The 19,687-nt window shown below is 45.6% G+C and overlaps 1 protein-coding gene across 1 annotated transcript in view; it reads right to left on the reverse strand.

The window, feature by feature from the left end:
* The window catches only part of scube1 (signal peptide, CUB domain, EGF-like 1), a 151,409-nt gene that overhangs the window by 50,130 nt on the left and 81,592 nt on the right, over positions 1-19,687 (reverse strand). The window contains 1 exon segment of the mRNA XM_083757696.1: positions 19,439-19,531. Coding sequence (XP_083613822.1) covers positions 19,439-19,531 — 93 coding nt within the window.

Below are 19,687 nucleotides of genomic sequence, written 5' to 3' on the forward strand. Positions count from 1 at the left end.
ACACACACGCACACACACATAACAACAACAACACACACACAGCACGACAGGGATACAAACAGAGATGAGGTGAAGGAAAACGACTAACAAATTCTCCTTCAAAATAAAAATAAAAAGTCTTAAAATGAGAGAGAAAACAACAATGGTGATATTTGGTGGGTTTGGGGAAAAAAGCTCCATGCACAGGGAGACACGATAAGGTACAATAAGATACAATATCAATATAAGATACAATAAGGGGGTAATAAATAACGTCTATTCGCTTTCTCCAAACACAAAACCAAACACACGACGTCGTCAATCAAGACACAACAATGCTGTGCACTTTTCAAGGAGTAATCACGTGAGATTGCAGAAAGTTTTTGAATGGAAAAAAAGGATGCAAGACAAAACATAAAAAAAAAGAAATAAGGTTAATAATATGCAAGTCATATATTTATTATTTTCACGACTGAAAACAAAAACAATGTTATTATGGATCACATTTTGGTGTAACTCCATCGACAGTCAGCAGGTACAGTAGTTCCTGTTTCCAAAGAAAAAGGTGAGAAGAAAATGTTAATTTTGCAAAAATAAAAAGACAGGTGAAGGTTCAGCGTGGGGTAAAGATGAAGCCAGGTGCCTGGAACACCAAGGTGTATATTTTATATTGGAACACTTAAGTACCAAAGGTGTATATTTTCCCTCCAGAAACCTATTCTTGTACACGAGGCAGATTAAGGTTTGCTCGGACTTGTGAATATCGCCCGAGCTAATCCCAAGACAAACAGGCCCTAAACGGTAACTCTAGCTCACCTGCAGAGCTGCTGTTTGCTTTAGCAGAGTTCAGCTCACACTGAACGAGAGGCGCTGACTCGGCTGAAACTCCACGTTGTCTCGTGTTTATTGAGGGAAATTCAATAAAACTCCATCTAATGAGGAAATCTCACACAGCAACTCTACTGGCATTGATAGTTTTATGTCAACAGCAACACCTGAGGAACTGAACCTGAGTTTGCTCATTGCTTTGAGCAGATTAGGTACAAATACATGTATGCACTAGATTAGGTCAGAGATACACTTATTTTATCTGCTTTCAGAGCACTGTTGATTTTGTCGACTAAAACTATTGGCGAAAAATGCCCGTCGATTGAACTAAATAAAAACTAAGCTATGATGACTAAAACTAAATATAATGAAACTGCCTCCCCCTGGCCAGCCGGGGCGCCTGATGGAGGGGAAAGGAACTGGTTGGAATAACGTGTTCCTTCCACGCGCTATACGTCCAACCAGGGAAACTCCCCCCTGTCAGGTGTAAAGGAGCAACTTGGACACTCAGGCATGAAGGAAGCATGAGTTCAAGTCCGTTGCTCTCTCCTTGTCCCCCATATATGGGGACTAGGTTGGTGGAGGGTGTGTAGAGCCCATGATCACATTAGATGATTGACACAGGGGTGAAAAATGGGTTACAAAATCGTGGGATAAAAATAATAAAAAATAATAAAAAACTAAATATAATGACAATTTCGTCAACAAATAAAAACCAGACTAAAATGTTAGGGAGAGAACTATAGTGGAGAAGAGATCCAGTAGAGCTAAAAGACAAGTCATGTTATGTTTGGTTGCGCTCGGGTGTTGCACTCTGAAATAGCAGATCTGCAGATCTGCATGCTCACAACTCGTCGCAGTTGTGCGCTGGTAGATCGGCTATTTTCAGCATGCAACCAAGTCTGAAATCAGCCATTACGACCCCATCAAGGCCCACCAGTCATTATCAGCCATTACGACCCCATCAAGGCCCACCAAGTGGTCAACTGTCTAAGTAGAAATACACCTCAACATGAATCCAGCCCAACGCTACACAATGACAGTGCTGTCCAACACAAATCTATTGTTTATCTGCAACACAATTTTATACAATTATGTAGTAAGTGGGGGTCCCTGCTTCATCTCTCTCTCTCTCTCTCTCTCTCTCTCAGCTAATTGGGGACCTTGGTCTGAAAATCATTGAAGTCCCTTTTGGTCTAAACCATTATACAGTATAGACAATATCAATCATTGGAAGCAACGAGGCTTAAAGTTCCACTCTCTGCTCTGCACACATACAGTACAGGTACAAAACACCGGGTGCACAAACCCCTGGAAGCAGAGACACTCCATCATCTCTGGCAACTTGTCTGATGTGATGTGATGGGTGCTGCTGTGGGCCAGACGGCCCCGCTTCTGCCTTCCACTCTGGCTGGGAGTGTGTGTGTGTGTGTGTGTGTGCGCGCGCGTGTGTGTTTGTTTGTGTGTGCACGCACGCACGCACGTGCATGCGTATGCATGTGCTTAACCCATTCTGACCTGAGATCAGATTCTAAAAATGTCTGTTTGAAAATGACAGTTTTCTGAAAAAGCTATGTTTCTATGTCAGTCGTTCTTCGACTTTTCAAAAATAGCAGATCTACAAGCTCATAGCGTGCCACCAAGTGGCGCGCTATGAGCTTGTAGATCTATTTTTCAATAGCTAAAGCATAACATGATGCTAACACCAAAAGGGGTTCCCTCCCAAAATGGGTTAAAAAGCCAACGGTGTGTGTACGTACATGCACATGTCGCACAAACGTGCGTATATAATGCTTGATGGATTTGCGCGTGTGCGCGGAGCGGCGGTGGTGTTTATGGGGTCAGAATGATTTATGCTGAGTACAGTGGGCCCTATCATTAGCGGAGGGTGAGTACAGTCCTGTTCAGAGAGCCCCTCTGCCACGCCCAGGCCCCTGAGGGCCAGCCTGCGGAGCGCTATACAGGAGAACACAAGACACTCCGTCCGCCCTGATTGATGTGCTGGACATGCCCCTCAACAGACCCCCCCCCCCCATGCCCCTCAACAGACCCCCCCTCAACAGACCCCTAACCCCCACCCTCCCACCCCCCCCCCCCCCCCCCCCCATGCCCCTCAACAACCCTGGGTTACAAAATCGTGGGATAAAAAAAAGTAGTACTCAGTATGCAGAATGTCGCATTTCAAGGTTTCAAATGTATACAAATTGCAGATCTACAAGCCCGCAATGCAATGCATTGCGACGCATTGTGAGCTTGTACAGTATAGGTATGCACAGTATGCTATTTTCAAATTGCCAAAATGTATAAGTGGTTAATGTATGTTTTGTTATAATCATCAAAGTAACTAGTAACTAAAGTTTTCAAATAAATGTAGTAGTACAAAAGTACAATATTTGCCTCTGAGATGTAATGGAGTAGAAGTTAAGTATTGGAAGTTGGAAATACTCAAGTAAAGTAGCCTATAGGAATACCTCAAAATTGTACTTACTGTAAGTACAATACTTAAGTAAATGTAGGCCTACTTAGTTACTTTCCACCCCTGCAGGGGAGAGGGGGGATTCTGCCACAGGTCGTTAAGAGGAAGCAATCTGATTGGTTGAAACAGCCTTCTAGCCGGTGGTTAAACCAGCACCGTTCACCACCTAATCAAAACAAAGAATTCAGCCGCTCTGTTCTCCCAGAGCGCTAGCAAACTCAGTGGCTAGGCTAGCTAGTTTCTTGGGACATTTTGTGGTCGTTAGTGACTACATCTGTCATTAAAAATATATCTTTCAGCGATTTTCTTAGTTTTATATTTGTAGTCACTTCACTTCAGTGATGCTTGAGGAAATCGACTTCGTCTCGTTCCTGACCGCATCACTGTCGTGGCAATAATCACGTTAACCCACACCCTCTCGTGTAATATTGCTTAATTCTGCATGAGACTCTGTCAGGGGAGAGAGAGGGTGGTATTCTGCATGAGACTCTGTCAGGGGAGAGAGAGGGGATTCTGCATGAGACTCTGTCAGGGGAGAGAGAGAGAGAGGGGATTCTGCATGAGACTCTGTCAGGGGAGAGAGAGAGGGGATTCTGCATGAGACTCTGTCAGGGGAGAGAGAGAGGGGATTCTGCATGAGACTCTGTCAGGATAGAGAGAGGGGATTCTGCATGAGACTCTGTCAGGAGAGAGAGAGAGAGAGAAGGGATTCTGCATGAGACTCTGTCAGGAGAGAGAGAGAGGGGATTCTGCATGAGACTCTGTCAGGAGAGAGAGAGGGGATTCTGCATGAGACTCTGTCAGGAGAGAGAGAGAGGGGATTCTGCATGAGACTCTGTCAGGAGAGAGAGAGGGGATTCTGCATGAGACTCTGTCAGGAGAGAGAGAGGGGATTCTGCATGAGACTCTGTCAGGAGAGAGAGAGAGGGGATTCTGCATGAGACTCTGTCAGGGGAGAAAATAGACAATCTATTTTCACTATAGTCTGGGTCTAATTTCTCTTTTTGGGTCTTCACAGACTAAAATGTTTGGGAGCCAGTGCTCCTATAGAGCGTTGCAGTCCCGCCCCCTCGAGAGACCCGGAAAATAAATCCCGTTCATTTTCCTCATAGACTTTTCAGAAAGTATTTATTTAAAGACGTTTACGCCGCGGACAAAGCCAACTCTTGTCGTGACAAATCATGACAACAAACACAATTTTTGGGGCCAAACAAAGAATTAGAAAGTAGTAAAAAATGCTTTTTTTGTTGTTTTTCTTCTTTGTAATTATTTGTTTGGTCCAAAATATTGTGTTTGTTGTCATGATTTGTTACGACAAGAGTTGGCTTCGTACGACGCTTAAAAGGTCTTTAAATAAATACGTTTTGAAATGTCTATGGGAAAAATGCATTGGGATTCATTTCCTGGGCCACTCGTCGTTCTGAAAGGGGGAGGGACTGCGACGCTCTATAGACCATAATTATGAGGGCCTTGGTGGTCTCAGCACTGAGTTCAAGCCGGTTGGGTGAAGACAGGAGAGAGAAGCGGTCTCGAGCAGCGCCCCCTGTAGGTTGGGGGTGATCCGTGGACCGAGGGGTGTTCCAGGGACCCAGTGACCCGGCTAGAGATGTGTGTAGGGTTGGCCTAATTGTGTTGTATTGTTATTAATATGATTATATAATTATTTGAGATAATCACAATTATTTGAGATAAACGCAATTATTTTGTCATAATCGTGTCCATGTTCAATATTTAAAAATAAATCATAAAAAGCTGAAATAGCTGATCTACATGTTTACAACGTGTCATGAGTATTATGTATAAAATTAATAAAAATCCCACCCGTGTGAAGTGAGCCGTGCAACTCTGTGTGGGGGTCCCTGGGCGGTCCCCAGAAGTTCCAGACTGCGTCCGGAATGGTTGAGAAATGACAGAGTTACCATGTGGGGATCCCCAGGGGGTCCCTCTACTGTACTATACAGTCACTGTACTGTAACACCCCAAATCATCATATATACAGTTAAAGGTATATTCAGTGATTTCACTTAATTCAAATATCACTTATTTTTTTGTTTTGTTGTGATAATCCTCCCTACTATAGAGTGTGCTGGCCATATAAGGAGTTCCTCCCTGTCCCCAGTTAACCCCTGGGGGTCAAAAAACCTTAGGTTTCGTTTTTGACTCTCTATCCTGATTGGACGAAAGGCTGGGTCCCACAGCCAAAAACGAAACCTAAGGTTTTTTGAGTGAAATCACTGAATATACCTTTAATGTGTGTGTGTGTGTGTGTGTGTGTGTGTGTGGACAGACCCAGCCAGCCACTGCCAGCCAGCCAGAGCCACACATAGCTGTCTATAGACGAATCCAGGAGCGGGTCTCATGGTCGCAGCCTACGTATTTCCTGTAGGCGGACTCGACGTAGCTGCGGGGTTTAAACCCTCACCAGGCGCACGTCTTCTACTACAGTGAATGGCAGAGTAACTGATGTTAGTCTGCCTCAAACGTTACTCTTTTACCTGCTTTTTACTAAACACTAACATTACAAAGATGCCCAGAACATCGGGATGATCCTGTGTAGTTTATGGCTGCTCCAACAGTAGTGGCAACATTAAAATAAATAAAAACGGAATGTCAAAATATCCTCCGTGGTGGCTGAGACCAGAGCCATTGAGTAATGGTTGAGACAAAGCAGTGAAAGATACATAACGTCAGTATTAACCAATACCTTAATCTTTCTGTTTTATGAACACAAGGCTGCTGTACTTTATACCTCATACTTTAAATGCTTAGTATGAGGTATAAAATACATTCAGTAATACTGACGTTATGTATCTTTCACTGCTTTGTCTCAACCATTACTCAATGGCTCTGGTCTCAGCCACCGCTGTGGATATTTTGACATTCCGTTTTATTTATTTTTAATGTTGCCACTACTGTTGGAGCAGCCATAAACTACACAGGATCATCCCGATGTTCTGGGCATCTTTGTAATGTTAGTGTTTAGTAAAAAGGAGGTAAAAGAGTAACGTTTGAGGCAGACTAACATCAGTTACTCTGCCATTCACTGTAGTAGAAGACGTGCGCCTGGTGAGGGTTTAAACCCCGCAGCTACGTCGAGTCCGCCTACAGGAAATACGAAGGCTGCGACCATGAAACCGCTCCTGGATTCGTCTATAGGAGTGCTTCCACCACTCAGAAATGCCAGTAATGTCTTGGTATACTTCAGTTATTTGTCATGTGCACTTTTTCATTACGAAGCCTGAAAGGCAAACAGAAAATGTCGATAATCAACAATCACTTGTGTTTATTTATTTTGTGTAATCGTGACAGCCATACGTGTGTGTGTGTGTGTGAAAGAGAGCGAGATGGGAGGGACTGAGAGACTCGTAGTAAACTACAGCTTTCCTCCTGAACATGGAATCTCCCCCCGGCTGCAGCCTCATCATCTTGAGGGCCTTATGATTATGTCAACAAGGGGGGGGGGGGGGGGGGAGACAGTGGGGGGGGGGGGGGGGGAGGGAAAACACGACACACACACACACACACACACACACACACACACACACACACACACACACACACAGTAAGTACACGCATGTCATGTCCGTCATGCTCCTCGCACGGAAATGCTGACCAGCCCAAACTGCCGCGACTCGCTCTTCTCCCCGAGAAGAGAGGACACATGTTCTATTGAAGCCAGTATTGGGAGGGAGCGAGGGGGAGGGGGGGGGGGGGGGGGGGCGGGGGGCTGGGTGTGTAGAGCAACTGATGCTCACACAGTCATCTTTCAGCACTTTAAAAGATCCCCTTTTTTGCCATGATGGGCACGTCAATCAGCCCATCAGTCAGCGCCATGCACGCACGCAAGCACGCTCACACACGGTCGTGCACACACACACACACACACACACGCTCGTGCACACACACACACACACACACACGCTCGTGCACACACACACACACACACACACACACACACACGCACACACACGCACACGCACACACACACACACACCTCTGCTCCACCTCGTCTGTCCCGAGGTGAAGTGGTTTATTTGGACTGTGTCGCTGCGGTCGATCACCGCTGATTCTGCTCACATGTGTCCAGCACATGTCCCTGGACTCTGGACCGCTGCTGGTGGAAAGCAACTTAACCCATTTTGGACTGAGGTCGATTAAAAAAAAAAAGCCTTCTAAATCCTAACATCTTTCTGAAAAACCTATGTTTCTATATGTCAGTGGTCCTCAACCTTTTTCATGTCAAGGACCCCCAGAAATATCTCTATTGGGCCACGGACCCCCATCTCAAAATATCTTGTTCCAGGGACCCCCCCCAGAAGCCAATATTTTAGTTAAACCTACAAGCTTGTAGCTTGTAGATCTGCTATTTTTCAAAAGCTAAAGTAGAATAGAATGCTTGAAACACCAAGAGGGGTTCCCATACAGAATGGGTTAAGTATAATTTTGAGGTGTTTGTACTTTACTTGAGTATTTCCGATTTCCAATACTTTTACTTCTACTCCACTACGTCTCAGAGGCAACAATACTTCCACTACATTTATTTGAAAACTTTAGTTACTAGTTACTTTGATTATTACCACAACACATACATTAACCACTGTGATCTTGTAGATCGGCTATTTTCAAACGATTTTAATATTTTAAATATTTTAAACGAGACATTCTGCACAATGATTACTTTTACTGTCTTTAAGTACATTTTGATGCCAATACTACTGTTACTCAAGTACATTTTGATGCCAATACTACTGTTACTCAAGTACATTTTGATGCCAATACTACTGTTACTCAAGTACATTTTGATGCCAATACTACTGTTACTCAAGTACATTTTGATGCCAATACTACTGTTACTCAAGTACATTTTGATGCCAATACTACTGTTACTCAAGTACATTTTGATGCCAATACTACTGTTACTCAAGTACATTTTTATGCCAATACTACTGTTACTAAAGTACATTTTTATGCCAATACTACTGTTACTAAAGTACATTTTGAAATCCGGACATTTACTTGTAACGGAGTAGTTCTACATTGCAGTATTAATACTTTTTGCTTACAGTATGTAAAACAATTGAGGACTTTTTCCACCACAGGATTTCAGCTCCATTCATTCATTCATTCGGTGTACGCGCTATGAAATGTAAAAATACATAAATAAATACTTTTCATAAACTCATCCGCCCTCCTCCCCTGAATACTAGCCTCCCGCCCACCTTTTCCTCTGCTCTCTTTCCATTTCATATTTCTCCGTCTAAAGGGATCCTCGTTCCTGCGGTCGGACATCTTCGCCAAGGCCCACCGTTGCGTTGGCACAGTGGCCAAGAAGTGAAAGAGCCATTCTTTAAAGGAAACGGCGAGAACTTCCATTCCGGTGGTCGCCGACGTTGCATCCCAGCAGCACGACCAGACCTCCCTAGTCTCAACCTAGTCTCACGTAGCCAGACCTCCCTGAGCCCCGACTCAACCTAGTCTCAACCTAGTCTCAACTCAACCTAGACTCAACCTAGTCTCAACTCAACCTAGTCTCAACTCAACCTAGTCTCACGTAGCCAGACCTCCCTGAGCCCCGACTCAACCTAGTCTCAACCTAGACTCAACCTAGTCTCAACTCAACCTAGTCTCAACTTAGTCTCAACTCAACCTAGTCTCAACCTAGACTCAACCTAGTCTCAACTCAACCTAGTCTCAACTCAACCTAGTCTCACGTAGCCAGACCTCCCTGAGCCCCGACTCAACCTAGTCTCAACTTAGTCTCAACTCAACCTAGTCTCAACCTAGACTCAACCTAGTCTCAACTCAACCTAGTCTCAACCTAGACTCAACCTAGTCTCAACTCAACCTAGTCTCAACCTAGACTCAACCTAGTCTCAACTCAACCTAGACTCAACCTAGACTCAACCTAGTCTCAACTCAACCTAGTCTCAACCTAGACTCAACCTAGTCTCAACTCAACCTAGTCTCAACCTAGTCTCAACCTAGACTCAACCTAGTCTCGTCTCAACCTAGTCTCAACCCAGTCTCAACCCAACCTAGTCTCTATAGCCAGACCTCCCTGAGTCCAGACTCAACCTAGTCTCTATAGCCAGACCTCCCTGAGTCCAGACTCAACCTAGTCTCTATAGCCAGACCTCCCTGAGTCCAGACTCAACCTAGTCTCTATAGCCAGACCTCCCTGAGTCCAGACTCAACCTAGTCTCTATAGCCAGACCTCCCTGAGTCCAGACTCAACCTAGACTCTATAGCCAGACCTCCCTGAGTCCAGACTCAACCTAGTCTCTATAGCCAGACCTCCCTGAGTCCAGACTCAACCTAGTCTCAACCTAGTCTCTATAGCCAGACCTCCCTGAGTCCAGACTCAACCTAGTCTCTATAGCCAGACCTCCCTGAGTCCAGACTCAACCTAGTCTCTATAGCCAGACCTCCCTGAGTCCAGACTCAACCTAGACTCTATAGCCAGACCTCCCTGAGTCCAGACTCAACCTAGTCTCTATAGCCAGACCTCCCTGAGTCCAGACTCAACCTAGTCTCAACCTAGTCTCTATAGCCAGACCTCCCTGAGTCCAGACTCAACCTAGTCTCTATAGCCAGACCTCCCTGAGTCCAGACTCAACCTAGTCTCTATAGTCAGACCTCCCTGAGTCCAGACTCAACCTAGTCTCTATAGCCAGACCTCCCTGAGTCCAGACTCAACCTAGACTCTATAGCCAGACCTCCCTGAGTCCAGACTCAACCTAGACTCTATAGCCAGACCTCCCTGAGTCCAGACTCAACCTAGTCTCTATAGCCAGACCTCCCTGAGTCCAGACTCAACCTAGTCTCTATAGTCAGACCTCTCTGAGTCCAGACTCAACCTAGTCTCAACCTAGTCTCTATAGCCAGACCTCCCTGAGTCCTGACTCAACCTAGACTCTATAGCCAGACCTCCCTGAGTCCAGACTCAACCTAGACTCTATAGCCAGACCTCCCTGAGTCCAGACTCAACCTAGTCTCTATAGCCAGACCTCCCTGAGTCCAGACTCAACCTAGTCTCTATAGCCAGACCTCTCTGAGTCCAGACTCAACCTAGTCTCTATAGCCAGACCTCCCTGAGTCCAGACTCAACCTAGTCTCTATAGCCAGACCTCTCTGAGTCCAGACTCAACCTAGTCTCTATAGCCAGACCTCCCTGAGTCCAGACTCAACCTAGTCTCTATAGCCAGACCTCCCTGAGTCCAGACTCAACCTAGTCTCAACCTAGTCTCTATAGCCAGACCTCCCTGAGTCCAGACTAAACCTAGTCTCTATAGCCAGACCTCCCTGAGTCCAGACTCAACCTAGTCTCACTCTCAACCTAGTCTCTATAGCCAGACCTCCCTGAGTCCAGACTAAACCTAGTCTCTATAGCCAGACCTCCCTGAGTACAGACTCAACCTAGTCTCTATAGCCAGACCTCCCTGAGTCCAGACTAAACCTAGTCTCTATAGCCAGACCTCCCTGAGTCCTGACTCAACCTAGTCTCAACCTAGTCTCTATAGCCAGACCTCCCTGGCCGAACTTCCTCTTTATATTTAACTCATGATCAGAGCTTCCGTTCTCCAGACTGTATGACAGAAGCATTCGGAAATTGTGAGAGGCAACAGTCTGGCGACGCTATAGACTACACTCAACCCCACGCAATCCTACTGTAACTCTCTAGACTACACTCAACCCCACGCGATCCTACTGTAACTCTCTAGACTACACTCAACCCCACGCGATCCTACTGTAACTCTCTAGACTACACTCAACCCCACGCGATCCTACTGTAACTCTCTAGACTACACTCAACCCCACGCGATCCTACTGTAACTCTCTAGACTACACTCAACCCCACGCGATCCTACTGTAACTCTCTAGACTACACTCAACCCCACACGATCCTACTATATCTCTCTAGACTACACTCAACCCCACACGATCCTACTATATCTCTCTAGACTACACTCAACCCCACACGATCCTACTATATCTCTCTAGACTACACTCAACCCCACGCGATCCTACTGTAACTCTCTAGACTACACTCAACCCCACACGATCCTACTGTAACTCTCTAGACTACACTCAACCCCACGCGATCCTACTGTAACTCTCTAGACTACACTCAACCCCACACGATCCTACTGTAACTCTCTAGACTACACTCAACCCCACACGATCCTACTGTAACTCTCTAGACTACACTCAACCCCACGCGATCCTACTGTATCTCTCTAGACTACACTCAACCCCACACGATCCTACTGTAACTCTCTAGACTACACTCAACCCCACGCGATCCTACTGTAACTCTCTAGACTACACTCAACCCCACACGATCCTACTGTATCTCTCTAGACTACACTCAACCCCACACGATCCTACTGTAACTCTCTAGACTACACTCAACCCCACACGATCCTACTATATCTCTCTAGACTACACTCAACCCCACACGATCCTACTGTATCTCTCTCAGAATAGCTGTGTCAGCACAATGGCAGAAAAGTAATAAAAACACAAGTCTAGAAGGTTTGCACTTTCATCCATCTCGTTGGTGTGCTGCTGTGACGGACGGCCCCTGGGAGGGGAGTCGATGGCGCGCGGCGAGCAGAAAGAGAGAGTTTCCTGAGACAGGAACGCGGCGTGTCAGAGAGGGAGGCAGACAAACGGATAGCGGTGTCAAATCTAACATACTGATGCTGTTCAGGTCATGCCAGTCTGGGGGAGGGGCCTCTCCCACTCTCAGCAGGCATACTGTAGGTATGCATGCTTGTTCACGTATGCGCAGTCACGCGCCAATGAGTGCACACATGCACCCCTGTGCGCATATTAACCCATTTAGACCGGTCAACAAAATTTAAAAAACATTCTTCTAATCCACAGTTTTATGTTTCTATAGCAGTGGTGCTCAATATTTCATGTCAAGGACCCCCAGAATTATCTCTATTGGGCGACGGACCCCCATCTCAAAATATGTAGTCCAGGGACCCCCCCAGAAGAAAATTTTTTAGTTAAAAATGGTCGCTCTGAAATATATATTCAATGATTTGCGCCACATTTTAAAAAACTTTTCAAAAATGGCAGACCTACAAGCTCGTAGCGCGCCACTCGGTGGCGCGCTATGAGCTTGTAGATCTGCTATTTCTCAATAGCTAAAGTAGAACAGAATGCTTTAAAACACCAAAAGGGGTTCCCGCCCGGAATGGGTTAAATATTAAATATATATCACAGGAACACTGTTGCTATTAATAAACTCGGGTAAGAGGGCTCTAGCTGGAATCCGTCTACATTACAATATACACTAATATTTACAGTAATAACATGAGCCCATTCTCAAGTCACTGAACATGCAATAAGTCAGTGTTGATTTCGTCGACTAAAACTATGGTGAAAAATGTACCTTTTTTCACTGGCGAAAACTAAATTAAAACTAAATTAAAACTAAAGCTATGACTAAAACTAAGACTAAAGATAATATTGACAATTTCGTCAACAAATAAAAACTAGATTAAATGTTAGGGAGGGACTAGTGGAGAACAGATCCAGTAGAACTATAGAAGACAAATTTGGTTGCACGCTGAAAATAGCAGATCTATCGGCCATCACAGCCCGCCAAAATATGTTTTTGACGACAATCTTACGATATTATTTAGTCGATAAGACTCCCATTTCCTGTCCGCTGACTTTGTCACGATCAAATGAAGGCAGAAAAGCCACCAAAAATATCTTACAAAAGAAAACAAATCAAAAGACGTCTAAAACTGAATCAAAATCAAATTTGCTGTCACAGTTAACACTTTAACGCAAGTAATTGTAAGACACATAAGATATAGGTAAGATATAGGTAGATAATATATATAGTCTCACTGATATTATTGAATAACCACGGTCAAAAGCTCAGTGGCCTTGTGGTTAGAGTGTCCGCCCTGAGACTGGGAGGTCAGGGTTCAATCCCTGGCCGGGTCATACCAAAGACCCTATGGGCCTCATGGCTACAGAAACAGGAGATAGGCTCCTGCCCCTATGGGCCTCATGGCTACAGAAACTGGAGATAGGCTCCTGACCCCTATGGGCCTCATGGCTACAGAAACAGGAGATAGGCTCCTGCCCCTATGGGCCTCATGGCTACAGAAACTGGAGATAGGCTCCTGACCCCTATGGGCCTCATGGCTACAGAAACTGGAGATAGGCTCCTGACCCCTATGGGTCTCATGGCTACAGAAACAGGAGATAGGCTCCTGCACCTATGGGCCTCATGGCTACAGAAACAGGAGATAGGTTCCTGCCCTATGGGCCTCATGGCTACAGAAACAGGAGATAGGTTCCTGCCCCTATGGGCCTCATGGCTACAGAAACAGGAGATAGGTTCCTGCCCCCTATGGGCCTCATGGCTACAGAAACAGGAGATAGGCTCCTGCCCCTATGGGCCTCATGGCTACAGAAACAGGAGATAGGTTCCTGCCCCTATGGGCCTCATGGCTACAGAAACAGGAGATAGGTTCCTGCCCCTATGGGCCTCATGGCTACAGAAACAGGAGATAGGCTCCTGCCCCCTATGGGCCTCATGGCTACAGAAACAGGAGATAGGTTCCTGCCCCTATGGGCCTCATGGCTACAGAAACAGGAGATAGGTTCCTGCCCCTATGGGCCTCATGGCTACAGAAACAGGAGATAGGCTCCTGCCCCTATGGGCCTCATGGCTCGGCAAGGCTACTTACTTACGACCAAGCTTCAAGGATCACAGGGACAGAGGTAGAATCACATAAATAAATAAATAAACATCATCAATACACATGGAGACACTAATCCACTGGACGGCCGTCACATTGGGTGACATGAAGTCAGCTGCCATGAAACATAAACATGTCAGTTAATCAGACCAGTGTGTGTCCAGTGGAAACCTCGTATGAATCTGATCTCAGGTCAGAATGGGTTAAAACATTAGGGGGAAATAAATGACAGAGAAGGAAGAAGAGAAGAGGGGACGAAGAGGTGTCCTTTCACAAAGGAAAAGGCAAACGTCCATACATTCCGCAACCTGCCGTTCCCCACACAGAGCCTGTTGAAATGAAACACTTACAGTAGCTATACACAGATAAAGCATGTCTTCATTATGCCGTACACGACTCCTGTCTTAAGAAATGAAATAAAAAAAAGTTTTTGAAAACGAATTAAAAAGATGAGACAATGTCTCGGGGATTAGTATTAGAAATGAATCATGATTCATCACCCACTTAGTTTGGGTTATATAATAGTCTGACAATTACAAAACCACGTTGCATGTCCTTGAGGGGAAGAAATTATACACATTAATTCAGGTGTAAAGAGAAAGAGTTTGAAAAGGCCAGAAAAACAGAAAAAAATAGTTTGAGCTTCAGCTTTACAGCCCACCTGAAATAAAACACTGTTTTAAAGGAGGGAGGGGTGGTGGGGGGGAGGGGGGGGGGGGGCGTACTGACATCAGTACAGAAAGTTGGCTGATCTTCATAGTTTAAAGAACCTCTCCGCCCGCCCACACCCGGTATTTGTATATTTATTTTACAAAGTGATCAAACAGGCATTGAGAGAGACAGCCGTGTAGAGGGAGGGGGGAGTGGGCGGACAGACAGACAGACAGACAATTGTCACCTACATAATGATAGTGACGGCATGAACATGTTGGATAACAGTGACGTTTTCCCCCCAGACAAAAGTCAACAGTATACTGTCGTCTCTCACGACATTCTTCGATGCTGTGTATCAGCGGGAGAACTACTAAAGATTGCAATTCGGTCTGCCTTTTAGCTATTGAAAAATAGCAGATCTGTACAAGCTCATAGCGCGCCACCGAGTGGCGTGCTACGAGCTTGTAGGTCTGCTATTTTTGAAAAATAGTGAAAATATTTATTTCAGAAAACTGGATGATTTAGAAGATTATTTTTTTAATTTTGAGGTCAGACCTGGATTAAAACAGTTAAATAATTGACATTCCGCCTGAGACTAAATTACAGTCTATATCAGGCTCCTGCGAGTGCTAATCCATGGGTCACTTTGACTATCTGAATTTAAACTACTGACGGAATGACTGACACATTCAGCTTAACAGAACACACTGTGGCCCCTTTTCCACCGGTTGGTTCCCAGTGGGAACCGGTTCAGTTCTTGTCCACCGGTTGTTTCCCAATGGGAACCGGTTCAGTTCTTTGTGGTTCTTAGTCCATGAGCCAGAGCTCCAAGATTGGAACGTTAATTATGAATTGAGTGTAGCAAACCCATACCTATATTAGATTGTTATCACCATGAAACTTGCCCAGTTGATTACTTATACACGAAGACAATGATTTATTGTATTACACATTTTACATTTTTAAATATGCAAATGAGGCATTATTTAGGAAAATATGCAAAATAATAGAAAATATGAAAAAGCTACTACTGTGGATTTACTTGTATTGATCCTATAAACAATTTAATATAGGTCTAGTTTTTCCCACCAATTTTGGAGCTCTGGCTCAAAAAAAGAAGCTGAACCGGTTCCCATGGGGAACCAACCGGTGGGAAAGAACTGAACCGGTTCCCATTGGGAACCAACCGGTGGGAAAGAACTGAACCGGTTCCCACTGGGAACCAACCGGTGGGAAAGAACTGAACCGGTTCCCATTGGGAACCAACCGGTGGGAAAGAACTGAACCGGTTCCCACTGGGAACCAACCGGTGGAAAAGAACTGAACCGGTTCCCACTGGGAACAAACCGGTGGAAAATAACTGAACCGGTTCCCATTGGGAACCAACCGGTGGAAAATAACTGAACCGGTTCCCATTGGGAACCAACCGATGGAAAATAACTGAACCGGTTCCCATTGGGAACCAACCAATGGAAAAGAACTGAACCGGTTCCCATTGGGAACCAACCGGTGGAAAATAACTGAACCGGTTCCCAATGGGAACCAACCGGTGGGAAAGAACTGAACTGGTTCCCAATGGGAACCAACCGGTGGGAAAGAACTGAACCGGTTCCCATGGGGAACCAACCGGTGGGAAAGAACTGAACTGGTTCCCAATGGGAACCAACCGGTGGGAAAGAACTGAACCGGTTCCCATTGGGAAAAGGGGGTCTGTGTAAGTGGTATGAAAACCATTGTAATGTTATCTGGATGTTCTTTAATTCTCTCATCAGCCCTGTGGCATTACAAGAGTTGAATTAATTTCCATCAGTCGTGTTATTACTTTAACTGTGAGAGAGTAAAACAATGACCATTTCAGTGGGACAGAAACCCAGCTGAGAACCGAATGGTGGAGGAAGTGTTAAGAGGCCTTTATTCAATCACAGCCAGCTTCTGGAAGTCGCCACGGGATGGAATAAAGAGTCTTCAAAGGGCAGCAGGTAACATTTTGTTTTATTTATTATTGACAGCATGAATCCAAATTCACAACACATTCACTTGGTCACTGTATAATCGTCTCGTTTTGCCACTTCCGGATGGTGGGCGAGATTGAACGTGAGGCCGTATAACGTGACATAGTCTTTGCACCGATACGGTCTCCTCGACAGACATTATGGGATACTGTGTGTGTCGGGAACACCTACTCTTGACCGTCTCCCCCCCGCCGCCTACGTAGAGTGGATATACCATACGGCATGGACAGGAAGCATACACTATATAGCGTTGGGGATGAAGCATGACAATCTGAGTACAATTGAGGTCTTTGTGGGGGGAGTTTGGGTACTTCCTTTGTCCTACAAGTAGGCTATCGGTTTCGAGGAACCCAGAGCAGCAGCACCTGACCACGCCCATTTTTTAAGTCTTGGGAGGCGATTTGGAGCAAACCGGGATAGAAAAGGCTATAGAGCGTCGCAGTCCCACCCCCTTTCATGACGACGTCTGGCCCAGGAAACAATTCCTCAAAGCCAACTCGGATCGTGACAAATCATGACAACAAACACAATAGTTTGGGCCGAACAAATAATTACAAAGAGGAAAAACAACCTGCCCTTTTTTTCTTCTTTCTAATTATTTGTTCGGCCCAAAATATTGTGTTTGTTCTGTTGTCGTGATTTGTCACGATCCCAGTTGGCTTTGTTCGAAGCTTACAGATACTTTTTGAAATGTCTTGAACAGGGAATTATTTAATTATTATTATTAAAGGGGACTCTGCGACACTCTATTGAAGGCAAATGTATGCTTTCGACTGAAAATAGAGAACAGCTAGAAGAACTCATAACGGGTAAGGCTGTGTTCACACGTAGCATTTTCTGAGTGGAAAAAGCACTGCCTGCCTGGAGCGCATTCTGCGCCGATATATATATATATATATATATATATATTAAGGACCATTTGGACAAAGTGTTCAGTGTAGACCAGACAGTGGCCTCGTGGTTAGAGTGTCCGCCCTGAGACTGTAAAAATGGGACCCGACGCCTCCCTGCTTGGCACTCAGCATCAATGGGTTGGATTGGGGGTCAAATCAACTAATGATTCCCGAGCGCGGCGCACGCTGCAGCTCACCGCTCCAAGAGAGATGGGTCAAATGCGGAGAACAAACTTCACGGTAACGTGTGTGACTAATCGTACGACTTTGACTTTGACCTTTGATGTTAATTGCGGTCCAGGCAACTTGATTACACTTTGCCTTTTTAACAGTAAACCATGGTGAGCTTAGCTTTAGCTCTACTGACAGACAACAAAGAGGTGGGGAGTGCTTCAGGTGGCAGCGGTGGCCGAACGGTTTGCGGAGCGGTCTTGATATCGGAAGGTCGCTAGTTCGTATCCCCGGACCGGCACGTTAAAATTACCACCGCTGAAGTGCCCTTGGACAAGGCATTGAATCCCTACCATGGTATGTTCTATGAGCAGGGCCTGGCTGTAAACAAGTTCTTGAGCTTAGTCCAGTTACCCTGGGTAAACATAGTACCTTTCCTTTCCTTTCCTTTCCTTCTGGCACATCTCATTAATCAACAGGTACTTTCTCTGTCTCCATCTCGGGTGGTGTTTTTATGAAACCTCTCACCTCCTGAGCACTGAGCAGTAGTCAGATCTCCACCTGCCGATACGCCTGGTGGCAACTAAATTCAACGGACGGGCTAAAAGTGGGTGGAAACAATTAATATTAATAATAATAATAAAAACCTGAAACAAATAAGACATTAGGGTGGTCCTTCCCGTTGCGACGGCAGCAATTACAACTGTTTTCAAAGCAGTTGTCGTACATTTAACGGCGGCCATTTTTGCTGCTGTCGAAGCCCAAACTCTGAATTTTCTGATATCGTGGTCTCTGATCTCTGTGATCGCCCGGCTATTGCAATTTCAACATCGTGTTCAGCTTTACTCCTTTTTGCCAAATATCTGCAGAGTGCACTGACTGTATCCGCATTCTGAAGGCCTGTACCCGCATTCTGAAGACCTGTACCCGCATTCTGAAGGCCTGTACCCACATTCTGAAGGCCTGTACCCGCATTCTGAGGGCCTGTACCCGCATTCTGAAGGCCTGTACCCGCATTCTGAAGGCACGGTACCCGCATTCTGAAGGCCTGTACCCACATTCTGAAGGCACTGTACCCGCATTCTGAAGGCCTGTACCCACATTCTGAAGGCCTGTACCCGCATTCTGAAGGCCTGTACCCGCATTCTGAAGGCCTGTACCCGCATTCTGAGGGCCTGTACCCGCATTCTGAAGGCCTGTACCCGCATTCTGAAGGCCTGTACCCACATTCTGAAGGCACTGTACCCGCATTCTGAAGGCCTGTACCCACATTCTGAAGGCACTGTACCCGCATTCTGAAGGCCTGTACCCGCATTCTGAAGGCCTGTACCCGCATTCTGAAGGCCTGGATCCCACAGAGCTCTATGGAAATGCAGTCGGGGGAAGAAGAAACGCTAAGTGTGAACATGCCATAAGGTTTGGGAGGAACGGGAGTTATTTTTCTCTCTGTTTTGTTGTCACCACGTTATATAGCTACAATTCCAACAACGCGTTGTGACCTTTTGGGGGAAGAGTATAGACACGATGGGTGGGGGGCACCAAAAAAAAAAATATAATATAAGGGCAGAGAGAGAAGTATAGGAGGAGGACGAGGAGAAACGGAGTAGAGTCGGGGGGAAGGGGTGAGGTGGAGGGGGGTACAAGCACAAGCGCCATGGCAACACATAGAAAGAGGAAGAAAAGAGTTACCCATAAGTAGCCGCCGTTTCACCCTCTTGTCCACATCAGCTACTGACGTGGCATTCATGAACTCAGAGCTCTCAATTGCAGCCTCATCTTTCTCTAAAAACACAAGTGACAACAAAGGGGACAAACAGTGAGCAGCAGGTTAATGAGGAAGCCCAAATGACCAGACCATCAGCGCCCCCTCTCTTGGCGTTTGGAGCAAAACCAAAACTATAAAAGGTAAAGAAAACCCCCAAAAACAAAGCCAAGAAA

The sequence above is a fragment of the Protomyctophum parallelum genome (assembly GCF_964188405.1).
Source record: "Protomyctophum parallelum genome assembly, chromosome: 22".
Lineage (NCBI taxonomy): Eukaryota > Metazoa > Chordata > Actinopteri > Myctophiformes > Myctophidae > Protomyctophum > Protomyctophum parallelum.